Here is an 18,716-nt window from a genome sequence, read left to right as displayed (position 1 = left end):
ATTTATACATATAAAGTACAGAGTAAACTGAATATTTTATACAAACTCTAGGAAAGTACCGCAAATGCAGAATTATGATTAAACCACAAAACAACCAGGCTCTAACAAGAAAGCTTGTTATCTGGTGCCAGAATTCACAGCAGTGTATCTGTCACAATGTTGGCGTGAGAACACTAAAGTGAGCCACGGGAAGAAAGATCTTGTGTAGGACAGCAGGGGATGGAGTGACAGCCTTTCAGCCTTCAGCCTCCTTATGTCACTCCTAGAAGGATGGTGCAGCCTAGGGCCAGGAGGACCTGGCTCAGCACCGTGTTCATATCAAAAACACACCTAGCGCTCCCTTGTGATAAGTGATCTGTCAGCCACTGCTGGAAGAAGGCTGGGCTGCTGTAGACGCCTGGGAAATGCCTCTGCCCGCAGCCGTGGCCGTAACTGGTGACTCCCATAGCGAAGTACCGTCTGTGTTCCGGCAGGTAGCACATTAGGGGCCCACCGCTGTCTCCCTGTCGGAAACCCCAACAAGGTCTGCTTACTTTGTATGTCATCAGAGCTGAGACAACCTGGCTACACTGTAGCTGCTCTGGCAGGTGGTCCTCCCGGCACCCTCCCCCGCACCCTCCCCGGCGGCACAGGGCTTCTCTGTACACTTGCTCTCAGGCTGGAGCAGGGAAGGAAGGGCAGGGAGCTGGGGCTTCGCTGGGATGCCCCCTTAACGTATTAATGTAACGCTTTGGGAAATCGGGTTACTTTCAGCCTGATGTTCCAACTTACACAGGAGGTATGCCATCTCTCTCTCTCTCTCTCTCTCTCTTTCTCTCTCTCTCTCTCTCTCTCTCTCTCTCTCTCTCTCTCTCTCTCTCACACACACACACACACACACACACACACACACACACACACACACACACGATGATGTTTTAAAGAGGAGAAGAGGAGGAACAGGAAGAGGACAGGTTTGAGATGGGTGTTGCCTGCATTTGCCCCTGACAGGGATAAGGACCAGGGAATGCGATCTAAGGTTTGGGTTGTTGAAGTGAAGAGTAGGAGACGTCTGCTCGCATTGGGCCCGATAGGTCCACAGAGCCACGGCCTTTGCCCGGGTCCCTCCTGGCTTTGGTCTTACCCTGCACGTGTCAAAGGTGCCATTTTCGTGTCCTGCACAGAAGGAGGTGTTAGGAACCACTCCTCCATAGCTCCTGTTGGAGTTACAGATGTCCCGGGGGATGAAGTGCACTCTTGCTTCTTGTAGAATGCTCGTGCCATTGCCTGTCAGCCGCAGAACAGACAAAGCCTTCAGCTTACCTGTCATAATCGCAGGCACTTGGACAGTGATTTAAAATGTTGGTGTGCTGTCCATGTGTGGTGACTCACACACAACTCCAGCACTCTGAAAGAAAACTGAGGCAGGAGGGTTACTATTGGTTCAAGGTTAGCCTGGGCCACAAAGTGAGACTCAGACTCAAAAAAAAAACCAAAACAGTAGCCAGTGGTGTGTAGCTCACCTGGGGAGTGCTTGCCTAGCATGTGCAAAGGCCTGGGGTTGGCCCCACAGTGGTGTGAGCCCCAGCACACAGGAGGGAGAGGTGGGATCATACAGTCAAGGCCTTCCTCCGCTACAACGCAAGGTTAAGGTCAGGCTGGGCTACGCGAGACCTTGTCTTTAAAACTTAGGACATCTGAAAAAGTAAGGGTGTGAGTGTTTAACAAGACCTAACATGTTCTTTACTAAGAAAGGGGGCCTAGAGAGATGGCTCAGAGGTTAAAAGCACTGACTGCTTTTCCAGAGGCCCTGAGTTCAATTCCCAACAACCACATGGTGGCTCACAACCATCTATAGTGTGAACTGGTGCCCTCTTCTGGCATGTGGGCAGAGCGATGTATACATAATAAATAAATCTTAAAAAAAAAAAAAAAAAAAGAAAAGAAAAATAAAGGGATAGGACGGTGTGCCTTTATTTCTGTATTATTGAGTCAAGGTCTGTTTTCCCACAATGTCCCTGGCTGCTTGCTAATCACCTACTTGCTATGGTTTGCCTGAGGCCTTTCCTATATAAATGGAACTGTAGACATACTGCATTGTCTGTCCAGCTTATTTCACTCAGGGTAATGTTGAGTTATGTGCCAGTAGCCTATCCTTTGTATAGCAGTCTACTGCGGGTTAGGAGCACTTGCTGCTCTTCCAGAGGACCTGAGTTTGAGTCTCTCACTCGCAGCATGTGACTCCCAACCTCCTGTAACTCCAGCTCCAGGGGACCTGGCACTCTCTTTTGGTCTTCTGGGACACTGCACACGCCCACCATGGACACACGTGTACACATAATTAAACATAATAAAAATGCTGGGTACAGTGGCACCATTTTAATCCCGGTACTCGGGAGGCAGAGGCAGGCAGACCTCTGTAAGTTTAAAGCCAGACTATCTGCATAGGAAGTTCCAGAACAGCCAGGGCTGTGTAGAGAGACCCTGCTCAAAACCACAATAAAATAAAATAAAAATAATAAAAAGCTGGACATGATGGTTCATACCTTTTTTGAATAAACAAATGCTAGGTATAGTGAGTGGCATGTAATTAAATCCTAGCACTGAGGAGCAGAGGCAGGCCGGTCTCTGAGTTCAAGTCTAGCATACTCTACAGAGAATTCCAGGGCTGTATTGTCAGACTGTATGTCAAAGCTAAAATATGATCAGTGGCTACCATCTTTTACTGCTATAAACACCTGTGGGAGGTTCTTGTGTGGATTCTGTGCACATCTCAAAGCTGATCACTTTTGGAGGAACTCCCAACCTGCAACTGTCCTCCAGAGCAGCGTCCCCATTCTGTGCTCCCAGCAGCACGACGGGGGGGCTCCGATAGCTGCAGCTCCTCCTCATGCTTATTTCCCAAGTTTCACTATCATCAAGGCACACGCATTTGTGTGTGTGTGTGTGTGTGTGTGTGTGTGTGTGTGTGTGGCACTGGATTACGCGTTATTTACATACTCACTTTTTGTAGTGTAGGGGAGCTCGTCCAGACCACGCTGGGACAGGCTCTCTCACTGAGACACATCCCCAGCCCTGACTTTTAAAATCACATGCGCTAATTTTTGCCAGTACATAGAAATGAAATGAAAGATACTTGTATGTATTGGTCTTATGTCCGGCCGTTTTACTAACCTCTGCTCGGTCCAGTTTTTCCACATCTTTGCCAAGTCCTGGTTCTGCCCATTTTTGGGTTGTGACCATTTTAGTAGCTCACTGTGATGTCAACATCCTCTCACCTAGTGTCAGCTGCCTATATATGCCTTCTTTGGTGAGAGGTCGGTTCACGTCAGCTCAGGCAGCACTGAGCTATGCGAGCCCTTCACAGCTCTCACAGGATGTCTGTATCGAAGCAGCTTCCTAGTCAGCAGCCTGGCCCTCCCATTCTCTTAGCTGTGCCTTTTGAAGACCAGCATGCACATATTTCATGAGCATGAGTGTTGTGCCTGCATGTATGTATGTCTGTGCACCATGTGTGCCAGTGCCTGTGAAGGTCAGAAGACAGCAGTGGTCCCCTGGAGCTACAGTTATAGTTTGAGCCACCCTGTAAATTCTGGGAATCGAACCAGGTCCTCTGCAAGAACAGCAAGTGCTCTTATCCCTGAGGCATCTAAGAGCATATGTTTTACATTTTGACAAGTATATATATTATATTTATGCTCAAAACAAAACAAAACAGAGTATGGACAGGGGCAGAGCACCACCTGTCAGTGTACAGTGGCCACAGGACACGGAGGGCCTGCTCTATTGTTTTCTAGTTTAGTCCTTTGACACTCACATAGCACCAGGGCTATAGACATCTGGGGTGTGTGTGTGTGAGAGAGAGAGAGGGCCAGAGGGAGGGAGGGAAGGAGGGGGCCATCAAACCATTTGATTCAGAGGCTGAGGGGGGAGGGGCTGAGGATGTCCCCTGAAGTAGAGTTCCCCTGGGCTTTGTCCTTGCTAAAAGCCACGTTAGGTTTTCCAAATGGGTGCACAGCAAGTGCTCTTACGCACTGAGCCATTTTCACAGCCTTAGGTTGATTTATTTTTTCTAAGTGTTCTCTTATTAATTTACATTCCACCACTTGCACCACTCCCCTGCCCTTTTTTTCCCTTTTTTTTTTTTTTTAAGACAGTGTCTCTCTGTGTAGCCCTGGCTGTCCTGGATGAACTTTGTAGACCAGGCTGGCCTCGAACTCACAGCGATCGACCTGCCTCTGCCTCCCGAGTGCTGGGATTACAGGCGTGCGCCACCCCCTGGCTCACCTCCCCCTTTATAAGACAAGAACTCATGTAGCTCAGGCTGGTCCCAAATTATGTAGCTGAGGCTTCCCATCTTTACTTCCTGAGTGCTGGGATGACAGAGTGGGAAAAAACCCAGCTTTTACCCCAGTCTCTTACCCCTCAGCCTCTTCTACAGTTTATATGTATCCTGTATTTTCTTTCTTTCTTTTTTTTTTTTTTTTTTTTTTTTTTTTTGGTTTTTCGAGACAGGGTCTCGCTGTGTAGCCTTGACTGTCCTGGACTCACTTTGTAGACCAGGCTGGCCTCAAACTCACAGCGATCCACCTGCTTCTGTCTTCTGAGTTCTGGGATTACAGGCGTGCACCAGCATGCCTGGCACTTCATCTCTTGAATGCTTTCTGTTTCCGGAAGGCAGTATCTGAACTCTTTAAGGTCTTTCTCTGCTGACTCTTGTTCATGGCACCTGGCTTCCCTACACTTTAATAATTACAAAACAAAACAGCCTGTAATACATTCCTTTCCATTAATCTCTATGAAGGACTGCTTTGAAGCCTTGGATAAAACTGGGGTTCTTATAAGTACAATTTGCACTGGGCAGTGGTGGTGCCAGCACTCAGGCAGCAGAGGCAGGTGGATCTCTGAGTTCAGCCTGGTCTAGAGGGCTAGCCCAGGACAGCCAGGGCTACACAGAGAAACCCTGTCTTGACAGGCAAGGTGGCACACACCTTTAATCCCAGCACTTGGGAGGCAGAGGCAGGTGGATCGCTGTGAGTTCGAGGCCAGCCTGGTCTATAAAGTGAGTCTAGGACAGCCAGGGCTACACAGAGAGACCCTGTCTGGGAAAAGCAATGAGTGGATAAGTGAGCACACTCTGCAGCAGGGCTGGTGCCAGGCACAGCCAGCGCCTGCTGTTTAAGGTCTCAGCTGCAGTCTATGTCTTAGCAGAGCTGGTGTGATTCGGACTGAGATCCGAGGGAGGGAGTGGTATTCATCATTGCACATTAAAAAAAATGTCCCCCTCCTCAACCGATTTGACAGGTTTTCTAACTATTTCAGGGCTCGGGATACAAAAAGATAATTCTCTGGTTATATGTGAGTCCTTTCCAAACAATTCTGTGGCTAATTGTAGCTATAGCATGGTGCATATTATACAGGAGGCAGAGATCCAGTGCACTTTTTACGCCGTCTCCTGCAATGATTACATGTATGTAACTAAAGTCAAAGTTGCCACTGTGCACCCATGCATGTGCTTACATATATAAAGGTCAGAGTTCAACTTGCTGGAGTCAGTTTTCTCCTCCACCAAATGGGTCCCTCGGGTCAAATCCAGATCAGCAGACTTGAGGGCAAACCCTGCCTCCCACTGAGTCATTTTGCTGACCCCACCCCCAATAAAACTTTACTGGGCTTCTGCGGGTATTTTGTGGTAGGTATTCCTCTTTCTCCATGTCTCTCGTTTTTGTTGTGTTTTAAGGCAGGCTCGGGAGGCTGGGCTAGGAGGATTGAGCACCTGTGCTGCTTGGGCTTCATAGTAAAGAAGCCACGCCCTCTCCCTGCATATTTACAGTTGCTGAAGAAGCCACGCCCTCTGGCCCTGCTTAGTCACAGTTGCTGCTTGTGGTGCACTGAGCCTTTAATGGTTACCCAGAGCTCCTCAGCATACTGGTAACTTCATCTGGCCCAGTCTACTTTGTAATATTAGTGTAGCCATTCCTGCTTGCCTTTCTTTCCAGGTTTATTTCATTATTATTTTACATGTATGAGTGTTTTGCCTGCATGTCTGTCTATGCACCGGATGCATATCTTGCCCAAGGGTATCAGTTTCCTAAGAACTGGAGTTACAAGCCAGGTGTGGTGGCGCACGCCTTTAATCCCAGCACTCAGGAGGCAGAGGCAGGCGGATTGCTGTGAGTTCGAGGCCAGCCTGGTCTACAAAGTGAGTCCAGGACAGCCAGGGCTACACAGAGAAACCCTGCCTCAAAAAACAAAAAACAAAAAAAACCCAAAAACAAATGAACTGGAGTTACAGACAGTTGTGAGCTGCCATGTTGGTGGTGGGACTTGAACCAGGCTTCTCTGAAAGAGCAGCAAGGGCTCTTACGCACTAGGCCATCTCTCTAGACCCCCAGATCTTTTTAAAGTTAGTGTTGTCCTATGTCTTCCCACAGTCTCTGGGTCCAAAAGATGAGAGTGCTTTCCATTACAGAATTCCTCTGAGGGCTAAATTCTCCCCTGCAACCTAACCAGCCCGCAGAGTGCCATTAAAGGCCTGAGGCCTGTCATGTCTCAAGTGTGCTCAGCAGTAAGTCAGGGCTGGAGCTTTATGGGCGTCTCTTCTTGCTCAGCTCCCCAAGGTCCACAAAAGCACTCAAGTAAGTCTCCCTGTTGGGCTTGGCAAACACTCTCAAGGCTAGCACGGCCTCTGTGCTTGGCTCTCTGCCCAGGTGCCTATCTAACGCCATCCTTGATCCTTAGCCGTCACTGTTATTGTGGGGTGGGGTATCTGCGTGCCACGGTGCAGGTGTGCAGGCCAGAGCAGTATGGAGCCCGCTTTCTCCTTGAGCTCATGTCACTGTCCCCATCAACTCTGAGTCGTGAGCTGCAGAAGCAGCAGACTGTCACTCTCAAGGCTAACGTTAGTTTAAGCATTTTGGTGTTTATAACTAGGGATCTTCCATACCTCTGCTTATGCAAAGAAATTTCTCTCTCCAATAAAGAGGAAAATACAAAGTAAAAAATGTTTTGTTTTTTTTAATGTTGTTTTTTTAGCAGGGCACTGTGGCACACTCCTTTAACCCCAGCACTCAGGGAGGCAGAGACAGGCTGATCTCTGTGAGTTCAAGGCCAGCCACGGTTACACAGAGAAACACTGTCTTGAAAAACAAACAAAACAAAATCAATTTTTTAGCTTTTAGGTGGGTAAAGAGGTAAAAGGAAAAAGAGATAAATATATAAAATGGACAAAGAATAAAACTTAGTGTTAGATTGCTTGCCTAGCGCAGGTGGAGCACTGGCTCCATCAGTAGCTTGAAAGGCACGTACACAGGAGACCTGTGTGCACACGCCCCTCCCCTGCCGGTACAGGAAGTGCATCCGTTGGGGTCAGGCTATAGTTACCTCCTTCTCTGGTTCTTCCCCAGCCACTTATAAAACATGTTGTGTTTTGGTCCAGTTTCTGGAAAACACCAAAAGGCAGACAAATAGGCTGGACGTAGGCGTTATACCTCACAGCTTTCTTTAAACGGAACAGTGCGATATCATTTACGAAAGTCTCCAGAACAAAGTCTGGCTGGATGAGGATCGCTGTCACTCGGAAACTTCTGGAGTGGTGGCGGCTCTGGGAGAGGTCACTGGTTCCGACCACAGCTCTCCACTTCAGAGGGTCTCTGAAAGAAAGACAGATTGGGTCGCTTAAATAAATTTCCACTAGATTTTGGGGGTTTTTTTGTTTTTTGTTTTTTCGAGAAAGGGTTTCTCTGTGTAGCCTTGGCTGTCCTGGACTCACTTTGTAGACCAGGCTGGCCTTGAACTCACAGAGATCGCCTGCCTCTGCTGGGATTAAAGGCAAGTGCCACCATGCCTGGCTGATTTTGGGTTTTTTATATTGAACTGACAACAAAGTGTTAAGTGTATTTCACCTGACATGGAGGTATAAAATGAAAGCCCAATTTCCTCATGCAGTGGAGGGAGAAAGATAAGTAGAATAGGAAATTCAGCAGATTCCAATAACCGAGAACTTCTTTAATCCCAGCACTCAGGAGGCAGAGGCAGGAGGATCTCTATGAGTTCGAGGCCAGCCTGGTCTACAAAGCAAGTTCAGAGCAGCCAGGGCTACACTGAGAAACCCTGTCTGCAAAGACATAAGCAAACAGAAAATGAGAGCTTCCCTGGGTAGCGTCCCTCACTAGTGAAAGGAGGACTGGGGCTGGAGAGATGGCTCAGAGGTTAAGAGCACCGCCTGCTCTTCCAAAGGTCCTGAGTTCAATTCCCAGCAACCACATGGTGGCTCACAACCATCTATAATGTAACCTGATGCCCTCTTCTGGCCTGCGGGTGTACAAGCAGACAACACTGTATACATAATAATAAATAAATCTTTAAAAAAAAAAAAAAAGAAAGGAGGGCTGAAGAACGTAGTCTGTGGTTCTGAGACAACTGGCTGTTTGGAAAGAAAAGAAAATGAAATCCCTGAAATAACACAAACTGCCAAAGTAAACCTCAAATGGGTTAAAAGCTGAGAATTCAGCTGGGCGTGGTGGCGCACGCCTTTAATCCCAGAACTCAGGAGGCACAGGCAGGAGGATTGTTGTGAGTTCGAGGCCAGCCTGGTCTACAAAGTGAGTCCAGGACAGCCAGGGCTACACAGAGAAACCCTGTCCTGAAAAACCAAAAAACAAAACAAAAGAGAATTATTTTAAATAAAGAGACGCCATCTTTAAGACAGTTTGCATAATACATCTGGGACTTGCTTCAAAGTAATGGAAGCGAAGGTGAGGAGCTTAGCTCTCCAGAGCACAGGCCTAGCACGCATAAGGCACAGGTGGGAGGAGACAAGGGGCACACCAGTGAATACATGATATATGCGTGTTAAAATATTATGGCGAAGTTATGAGTAATTAATACATGCTAATAAAAGTCATTAAAAGATGAGGTGTAAGTTTAAAACTTGAAGCCGTATGATAAGCACATGGGAAAATATTTCCTCTACTTTTATATGTATTTAAGGTTTATTTATTTTGATCTTTTGTGTTATGGGTGTTTTCTGTATATACTGACTGTGTACCACGTGCGTGCCTAATGTTCAACAATGACAGAAGAGGGGATCAGATTCCCTGAAAACAAGGTCCCAGGCGGTTGTGAGCCGCTATGTGGATGCTGGGAACCAAAACTAGGCCCTCTGGGACAGCAGCCAGGCTTTAGCCACAGAGCCACCTCTCAAGCTCCTAGTTTTTAGAAATATACAAGAATAAAACATCTGGATCTTAGCAGTAGAATTTTAAAAAATTAAGCCAAAAAGAAAGTGGGTGAATATATAGGCAGGACTGATTTGTTTCTTTGAGACAAAGTTTTACTAGTTTTGCCTCACTCTGTGGCAGACGCCAATCAAGGCAATGCAGGGAGAGGGTGCACGCTGTTCATGTCCTACTGTGCGCTCCATCGCGGCGGGGGATGCATGGCGCTGGAAGCTTCTGGTGGCAGGAAGCAGGGGGCAGGAATGCCAGTGCTCAGCCTGTTCTCCTCACTCAGTCTCAGGGGAAAGCCACCTCCCTCAGTTAGAGCAGGTCCCACCACAATTCACCTAATCTAGACAGCCTCTCACAGGCAATCACAGAGGCAGCAAAGAAAATAAGTAAATAAATGAGAAATGAGAGCAAAGAAAACTAAATACCGAAGGTCATTCCTGCAGGGGTGGGAGCTGCATCACAGGTAAAGTCCTGTGGTTCTGCCCTAGGACAGATGCCACTGCCATCCCACTGCACACACACTTTTCAGTGCTAGAGTTCAAAGCTCAGTACTGGGATACTCACCTGGCACATGTCAAGCCTTAGGTTCAGCCTCCAGCACCACAAAAACAAAATTCTCTCCCATTGCTAGACGTATACACGGGTGCTTAGGTGGTGCTTAGGTGTGATACAGCTATGTGCTTGTACAGGGAAGAGTGGTCTGCGTTGTCACCGAGGCCCCCTTAGCCCTTTCCACAGTTCTGTGGGACAGGCAGGGATCCTCAACCAAAGGATGGCCCATTAATGAACTGGCCAGTGTTGCTTTCATCTAGAATGAAAAGTTCAGCTGGGCCAATCAGATAATCCATCGTAAAAGTTGATGAGAGCGCTGGGTGAGGTGTCACATGCCTGTAATCTCAGCACTTGTGAGGTAGGGGAGAAGGGGGGGGCCCTGTGAGTGGGAAAGCCAATCAATAACAGGAGCTAGAGTGAAAGATCAGTGTTCAGAATGCAGCACTGAGACAACAGGCCGTGGCTGAGCTGGGGTTATGATGTATTAATTTAGTAGAAAGAGGGAACAGGGCAGAAAAAATAAAACAGAAGCTCATGGCTGCCTGCCCTCCCGCTCACCAACCTCCTAGAGACATGCTTCTGAGCTGGAGAAGTGGCTCAGCGGTTAAGAGTGTTACTGCTTGGGGCTGGAGAGATGGCTCAGTGGTTAAGAGCACTGTCTGCTCTCTCAGAGGTCCTGAGTTAAACTGCCAGCAACCACATGGTGGCTCACAGCCATCTATACTAGGATCCAATGCCCTCTTGTTGTGTGCATGTATACACACAAATAGAGCACTCATACATTAAAACAAAGCAAAACAAAACAACAAAAACCAAAAAACCAACCAACCAAACAAACAAAAATACTCATGAGGCAGAGGCAGGCGGATCTCTGTGAGTTTGAGGCCAACCTGTTCTACAGAGCAAGTTCTAGGATAACCAGGACTACATACAGAAACCCTGTCTTGAAAAGCAAAACAAGGGCTGGAGAGATGGCTCAGTGGTTAAGAGCACTGTCTGTTCTTCCAGAGGTCCTGAGTTCAATTCCCAGCAACCACATGGTGGCTCACAACCACCTACAATAAGATCTGGTGTCCACTTCTGGCCTGCAGGTGACCATGCAGACAGAACGCTGTATAAATAATAAATAAATCTTTTTTTAAAAAGAAAGAAAGCAAAGCAAAACAAAACAGGGGCGGGGGGGGGGTGATTGGGGGGGGGGGAGGGAAGCGGGGCATGGTGGCGCACACCTGTAATCCCAGCACTTGGGAGGCAAAGGCAGGTGAGTCTCTGTGAGCTCAAGGCCAGCCTGGTCTACAAAGCAAGTTTAGGACAGCCAGGGCTACACAGAGAAACCCTGTCTCAAAAATAACAACAACAATAAGAAAAAACAAAAGAAAAGTCTGTCAGCCAGGAGGTGGTGGCACACGCCTCGGGAGGTAGAGGCAGAGGCGGGAGGAATCTCTGAGTTTAAGGCCAGCCTGGTTTATAGAGTGAGTTCTAGGACAGTCAGGGCTACACAGAGAAACCTTGTCTCAAAAAACAAAGAAAACAAAAGTCTGTCCTAACTGCCGCCCCCCACGGGATCACTAGGACGGAGGATGAGGAGGACGGCACTGGTCATGGGGGCAGCTTTGGGTCACAGAGACCACATGAAGATGAGATTTTATGACCCGATGCAAATGAGGCCCAGGAGTCTCCTGAGCTCAAAGAATAAAGATTAACCCTGGCTTGCCTTGCTCTTATGCAACCCATGGACAAAGTATGCCTTTACACAAACACATATGTAATTATATGTATGGTTTTACGGGATCACAGCAACAGCCATTTAATTGTGTGTTTTCTGCCAACCTGTGATATAAAGAACTCATTTCAACAAATGCAGTGTAATATACATAAGAATTATAGACAGCTACTTGTGGCCACAATGCTTAACTAAAGTCAGTTGATGCTCTACCATTTCAAATTACTCCAAAGAGAAGAAAACAGGAGTCACATTGCGAATACATACCCAGTCTCTTTAGTGCAGTGGGCAGCTGTGAGGACCCACCTGTCTCTCACTAGAGCACCACCACACACATGTGCAAGAAGGTCGCCATCTTGAATCTGCAGGCTCACCTGCCATGGCCACGAGCCCACGCCAGCTTCTGTGCCTCCTATAATCCGAGACCCTTCCGTCGCACCCCTAAGTGGTGCTATTCCACAATCTAAAAACAAAACATTATTTGGAATAAACATCAACGTTTTGTGTTATTTCCTAACCTGATTAACATGATCCTTTATGGGGCTGGAGAGATGGCTCAGTGGTTAAGAGCACTGTCTGTTCTTCCAAAGGAGCCGGGTTCAATTCCCAGCACCCACATGACAGCTCACAACTGTCTGTAATTCAAGTTCCAGGGGATCTGACACCCTCACACCAATGTTCATGAAATAAAAAAATAAATAAATAAAAACCCCATAATCCTTTAAATTTCAATGTAGACACTGATGAGGCAAGCCAAATATGAAGCAAGCCAAAATTCGGACTGGCAAAGGAATTAAGAGAAACATGCTATACTTGACTACTCAGGAAGAAACAAAAATCAACCTAATTTTGTTTTTTTGTTTTGTTTTGTTTTCCGAGACAGGGTTTCTCTGTGCAGCCTTGGCTGTCCTAGACTCTCTCTCTCTAATTTATTTATTTATTATTATGTATACAATGTTCTGTCTGCATGTGCACGTGTGGGCCAGAAGAGGGCATTAGATCATGGTATGGATGGTTGTGAGTCACCATGTGGTTGCTGGGAATTGAACTCAGGACCTTTGGAAGATCAGACAGTGCTCTTAACCTCTGAGCCATCTCTCCAGCCCCCTAGACTCTCTTTGTAGACCTGGTTGGCCTCAAACTCACAGCAATACACCTGCCTCTGCCTCCAGAGTGCTGGGATTAAAGGCGTGCGCCACCACCGCCTGGCGTTCAACATAGTTTATTAATAACTCTATGGCTCATGAAATAAGTTTCACCGGCCAAGCACCAAGTGCTTTCGTTTGTGAAACAGTGATTAGGAGCCTGGGACCCGGCCAGCCTGGTAGTGCACACTTGGGGCTTTTGTTTGCTTGGCTTGACTGTTTAGGTTTCTGAGACAGAGTTTCTCTGTGTAGACCAGGCTGACCTTGAACTCAGAGATCGCTGCCTCTCCCTACCCAGTGTTGGCATTAAAAGCGTTAAACATTTGTCACCCCAGCATTCTAGAGGATCAGACAGGAATATCAGAGTTCGAGGCCAGCCTGGACTCTATAGTGAGGCCTTGTTTCAAAAGTGTGTGGGGTGTGTGTGTGTGTGTGTGTGTGTGTGTGTGTGTGTGTGGTGTGTGTGTGTGTGTGTGTGTGTGTGTGTGCGCGCGCGCGCGTGTGTTTGCGAGCATGTGTGTGAGAAGGCATAAGGCTTCACGTTTAGTGGTAAGGGTGGGTGGGTAGCACGTATAGAAACACGCTCCTGGCACAATCACGGGCACAAAGCAAACAAAAGTTACAATTGATAAGTCAAGAGCCACGCGCTGTATCCCCCTTGCCCATTGAGTAACTGTCCTCAGCTGCACTCAGAAGGGGCCACCTAGCAGCCCTCTGAGCCACGAGCACTAATAAGTCTGTTCATGAAACGCCGAACCGTCCCGAGCTGTCACTGGCGGGGGCTCCCACGGGTCTGAGCGCAGCTGAGTGCTGAGTCTCTGGGGTGAGGCGGTGAGGTCGCCCCTGGGCTCAGGCTGCGCATGCCAGATACTGCCCTTCGCGTCAGGCTGCTCCTCTTCCGGGGCCCTGACCTTCGGCCCTTGCGTGGTGGCCTGTGCCTGCGCCCGGCTGGGGCTCTCCCTGAGGGCCAGCGAAGGCAGCGAGTACACGACAACGGCGACGCTCAGACACAGCAGTGCTGGAGCCCATGACCGCATGGCGCCTGCAGGCCCCAGGATGGCGGCAGCGACGAGGCCGCGCAGTGCATGCTGGTTATTAGCCCTACACCGCTTCCGCTTCCGCCTTGTCTTGCTTGGCAAGGACTTTTGGAGTGCTGCGGGCTGAGCAGGCCATGCAGGAAGGCTTCTTGGATGTACAGGGGTGAGCCTGGAGGCCGCAAAGCCTGCTGGGTGCAGAGGGACTACAGCGTTGACCTTAGGACAGAAGGACCCGGGACGGGAGAAGAGAAGGGTAGCCCCGTGGTGTCTGGCAAGCGTGCCCACCTGATCTGCAAGGAGGGAGCCCACTCATGCTCACATGTGTCAGACACCCACGGATGCCCACAATAATAAGTGAAGATGTAATATTAAAAACCTGGCACTAATCCCAGCACTCAGGAGGCAGAGGCAGGCAGATCTCTGACTTTGAGGCCAGCCTGGTGTACATAGAGAAACTCTGTCTCTAAAAGCAAACAAAATAATAAATAGAAAGATAGACGGGTAGATAGATAGAGTAATTAAAAAAAAAACTTTGATGTGCAGGTTGCCTACATATAAATAATATTCCTTTTATGTGGGAGTATTTCAATGTTAAAATAGCTAGCAGTGAATCATGCGTAAAGCCTAGTTGTGTATGACCTTTGTTTGGTTGTTTCCCAGCTGTAAACCTAGAAGTTTCTGGGAATCTCAGAAGAAACCCCGTTTACAGCAAAAGACATATCTTAACCCCTTATGCAGCCCTTGTGACCCATGATTATCCTTTTTTTTTTTTATTAATTGGTTTGCTTTCATTTCATCTGAGTATTTTGCCTGTGTGTATATAAATAGAACTGAACTTACGGATGGTTATGGGCCACCATGTCAGTGCTGGGAGCTAAACTAGCTCTCTAGAAGAGCAGCCGGTGCTCTTACCTTCTAAGCCATCTCTCCAGCCCTATGCTTATCTTTTTTTTTTTTTTTTTACAAGTTTATATAATTTTTATTGGTAAGTTGCTAGTAAACTTACAATACACACTCTCTAGGGAGGCAAAAGTCAAAGGCATTAAGGGTCCTCGAGAGTGGGCGTGGCTAAACGGGAGAGGACCTGCCTGACTTGAGACCATAGGTTTGATCCTTAACAGCACTAAAAAAGATCTCAATCTCCACCCTCAAGAGTGTGGAATAAACTTTGAAAATGACAGCAGAAAAGGATGCGGAAAGGAGAGACAAATAGACTAGACCACCCAGAGAAGAACTATGTCATCTTTAGTCTACAGAGTAAAGATAGGATCATCAGTGTTTGCAGCTATGACAGACACACTCCTGACATACAAGGCTCAAAGTAGCCGAAACACCACAGGACAAGCATGAAGCAGAAAAGGCTTTCCAAACAAAGGTATGCCATGGCCACAGCACACATGAGGGGGGCCTGAGAGTGCATTATTTAGTACACTTGTATAGAAAAACCACTGCCAAAAGAAAATAAGCAATTAGTAAATGCCATAATTAAGAAGCTTAATATACGCCCACACAAAAGAAGAAGATATGTCAGTCAGGAAAAATGTTAGCACTCATCTTATAGAAAAAAAAATTTTGTTTTTGTTTTTGTTTTTTGAGACAGGGTTTCTCTGTGTAGCCTTGGCTATCCTGGACTCACTTTGTAGACCAGGCTGGCCTCGAACTCACAGCGATCCGCCTGCCTCTGTCTCCCGAGTGCTGGGATTAAAGGCGTGCGCCACCACGCCCGGCTCAAAAATTTTAATCTTCATCTTTAAAATATAGACTATACATGATTTGGAAAGGAGACTATTCCAAGCAATGATGAAAGAATCATTCATTCTCCACTTTTTCTTTTGTCTTGTCACTCAGAAATATGTTATCAGCTATGACTGTTGTTGCTTGGTGCCTCACATTATTTTTATCCATGTATTCACTGTAATCCACTTTTCCTTCCACAAATATCCGAGCCCCCCTTTTCACGTACTGATACACTACATCTCTGAGGCCTGGTCGAAACACTGACCTTGTGTGCCACGTTGTCTTTGGACGGATGTCACCCATTTGGTATACTTCACTGTCCCCCGATCACCACATCTCATTTGTTGCTAAAGAAAATATGGTGGCTGGGTTTCTTCCTTCCACTGATCTCATGACGGGTCCTGACCTACTCGCCCAAGTAACTGAACATGATTCATAGATCTTTCCAGAACCAAGCTGCTGGCTGCTTCAGATTCATGCCTTACAAACTGATGAAGTAAACACAGGTGTTCAAACCATGGCTTTGCTTGTTTTTACAATCTAGCATAACACGCAGCACCTGACTTGCCCTGTGCTTATCTTCAACAACAACAACAACATTTTAGTGTGCGTGTGTGCATGTATGAACACATGCATGCCACTGTGCATGCGCGGAGGCCAGAGGATAACTCTCTGTCCACCATGTGGGCCCTGGGGCTCAACCTCAGTCAAGCTTGGTGACGAGCATCTTCTCCCGTGGGACCATGCTGGGGACCCAGCCATAGTTTTTGTTTTTTTGTTTTAAAGCTTTATTTATTTACTTTATGTACACCTGCACACCGGAAGAAGGCATCAGATCAATTCAGATGGTTGTGAGCCACCATGTGGTTGCTGGGAACTGAACTCAGGAGCTCTGGAAGAGCAGACAGTGCCCTTACCTACTGAGCCATCTCTCCAGGCCCCATAGTTTTGTTTCTATCAGATTAAAATCCTAACCAGTGTACCTTTGAAGCCACCCTAGGGGAGGAACGATTTCTCAGGAACCCTTTGAGCTATGGCGTGAGAGCCACCAAAATTGTTCATATGATCAGCCACTGCTAAGACACCTGCACACGACTCTCCTTTGAGCAGCCCCGCCCACTCTCTCCTGTATTGCACTCTTACCCCGTTGCCTCTCTTCCTACCAAATCCTGTGCTTACAGCTTTTTAAATTTGTATTTTTATGGGTTGTGTGTGGTGTGCCTGCTTGTCTGTATTGCACCAGGGAGTCTGGCACCCTCTTGCGGCTGCTATGGGCACTGCATGAGTGGTTGGTCTTTTGGTGGAGAGCTGTGGTAGGGGCTATGAAGGACAGCTACATTGTGCATTCGTGTCTCCAGGCAGAAATGTGTGGCAGCGTTGGATAAAGGGGGCCTACTCCTTCCTTGGGTCTGGGTGCTAAGTGTGAATCAGTGAGCGGAAAGTAGATGCAATTCCAAGTGGCTCCTAGGTGTTGACAGACTGACAAGAAGCGGTGCCCCTTGACTCAGCAGAAGGTCTGAGGAGAAAACAGCTTAGTCAGGAGTGTTGCTGTGGGAGGGGTGTGTGCAGCTGGATTGGATATGGTTTTGGAATCAGGGCTAAAGAATGCATCTCTCTATGACAGAGAATGGGGGTCCAACAAAATGGGTGCATACAGCCAAGCTGTGGAACGGCACGAGAGGGGACTGGCGAGCGCCTGGCTCCCCTCCGCCCTTCCTCTCTGCACCATCACTTCTCTGCAGGGTCACTCTCATCTGCCCACAGATACACTCTGGTGTTATGGGTCACACTCTCCCGCAGAAGAACCTCCCCAGTGGTGACAATGGCTTGAATGTGTCCTCCAAAGGTTCACGGCTAGAAGCCTGGTCTCTAGTGGGGTGATACTGAGGTGTTTGGGCGTTAAAGAAGCAGGAGAACCTAAGCTGGGGCTGGGGGCCTGAGTCTGCAGCCTTAGCACTTAGTAAGGTGAGCCGGGGTGGGCCGGGGTGGGCCGGGATGAGCCAGGGTTCAAAAGGGAGTATATTCTGGAAGGCTACAGGCTTAGAGCCCTTGGAAGGAATTGAAGGTAGCCTCTAGGGCTGAGTCTGTTTCCATGACAGTGTGTTGTTATAAAACATGCTTACCCCAGCTGAGCATGGTGGCTCATGCCTTTAATCTCAGCGTTCAGGAAACAGAGGCAGGCGGATCTCTTTGAGTTTGAGGCCAGCCTGGTCTACAGAGTGAGTGAGTTCCAGGATGGCCAGGACTACACAGAGAAACCTTACCTCGTCTTAGAAAACTAAAAAAGAACAAAATACATCCTCATATGCTTGACGCATTTTCTTCTTTTGGTTTTGTTTGTTTTCAAGACAGGGTTTCTCTGTGTAGCCCTATCTATCCTGGAACTTGTTCTATAGACCAGGCTGGCCTCAAACTCATAGAGATCCTCCTGCCTCTGCCTCTCAAGTGCTGGGATTAAAGGCATGCACCACCACTGCCCATCTGTGTTTGGCTCTTCTTCCATCTAGCCGTTAACCATTTCTACTACTTTGCAGATAGGTCGACCCCCACAGATAGGGACATCAGATTCTGGACTTTAAGACTCCAGAATTTGGTTTTAATTCATTTTGTTATCTGGAGGCAAGCTCTCAGGTTGCGCAGGCTGACCTGGAATTCCTGGTGTCGCCAAGGGCAGGTGCGTGCCACCGCATCCACCCATGTTGGAGCTTCTCAATAACCCTTTTCTTTACAGAGTGCCTGCTATCTGGTACTCTGTTGTAGCAACACAGAAGTGGTTTCATGCAGTTCGGCCAGTACCGTCAAGATTAGCCCTGTAAAGCATTGTGACTTCTGTCATGGGCATTCTCCAGGGCTGTTGCTCTCACGTAAGCTGGCTTCCATGATGTGAGCTGTCCAGTGGCCTTTTGGAGAAGCCTCTAAAGCATGAGGGGACACAGAGTGAGCAGCAGTGAGCAGCGTTAGAAGCAGCATGACTGACCCCTGGGGGCCAGACGGCTCTGGACCATGAGCTGCCCTTTCCGGCTGCCTCTTATGTTCAGGTCTGGTTGTTTTGTTTTGTTTATGTTATATTTATTTTTAGGCACCAGAGCAGGACTTGGTTCCTCTCCTTGTTTGTCCAGAGTTAACCAATAGTAACTTGTGTTCTGTTGGGTGTTTCTTGATTCAAATAATTGAAAATGTAGCTCATACAGATTTGCAAGATAGTTTTGTTCAACTGTAGTGGTAGTGCAGGTTAGAGAGGCTCCACCATCCAAACTGACAGAGCGTCACATGAGCAGGGGCACTTGTTGTCAGGGTGTCCTTTTCTGGGGTT

The 18,716-nt window shown here is 47.8% G+C and overlaps 1 protein-coding gene and 1 pseudogene across 1 annotated transcript; both read right to left on the bottom strand.

Moving 5' to 3' along the window:
• Positions 1 to 251: 251 nt before the first annotated feature.
• Positions 252 to 13,666, bottom strand: Tmprss12 (transmembrane serine protease 12). Its single transcript, XM_051159392.1, has 5 exons — positions 13,504 to 13,666; positions 11,752 to 11,947; positions 7,363 to 7,631; positions 1,124 to 1,266; positions 252 to 503 (listed from the first exon to the last, which is right to left on the bottom strand). Exons 1-5 carry the CDS (start codon positions 13,664 to 13,666, stop codon positions 252 to 254), a joined length of 1,023 nt encoding a protein of 340 aa, XP_051015349.1.
• A 1,809-nt stretch (positions 13,667 to 15,475) lies between these two features.
• On the bottom strand, positions 15,476 to 18,101 carry LOC127201037 (single-stranded DNA-binding protein, mitochondrial-like; annotated as a pseudogene).
• Between the last annotated feature and the right edge of the window lie 615 nt (positions 18,102 to 18,716).

The sequence above is a fragment of the Acomys russatus genome, chromosome 17 (assembly GCF_903995435.1).
Source record: "Acomys russatus chromosome 17, mAcoRus1.1, whole genome shotgun sequence".
Taxonomy (NCBI): domain Eukaryota; kingdom Metazoa; phylum Chordata; class Mammalia; order Rodentia; family Muridae; genus Acomys; species Acomys russatus.
This window is presented reverse-complemented; position numbering and strand designations above follow the sequence as displayed.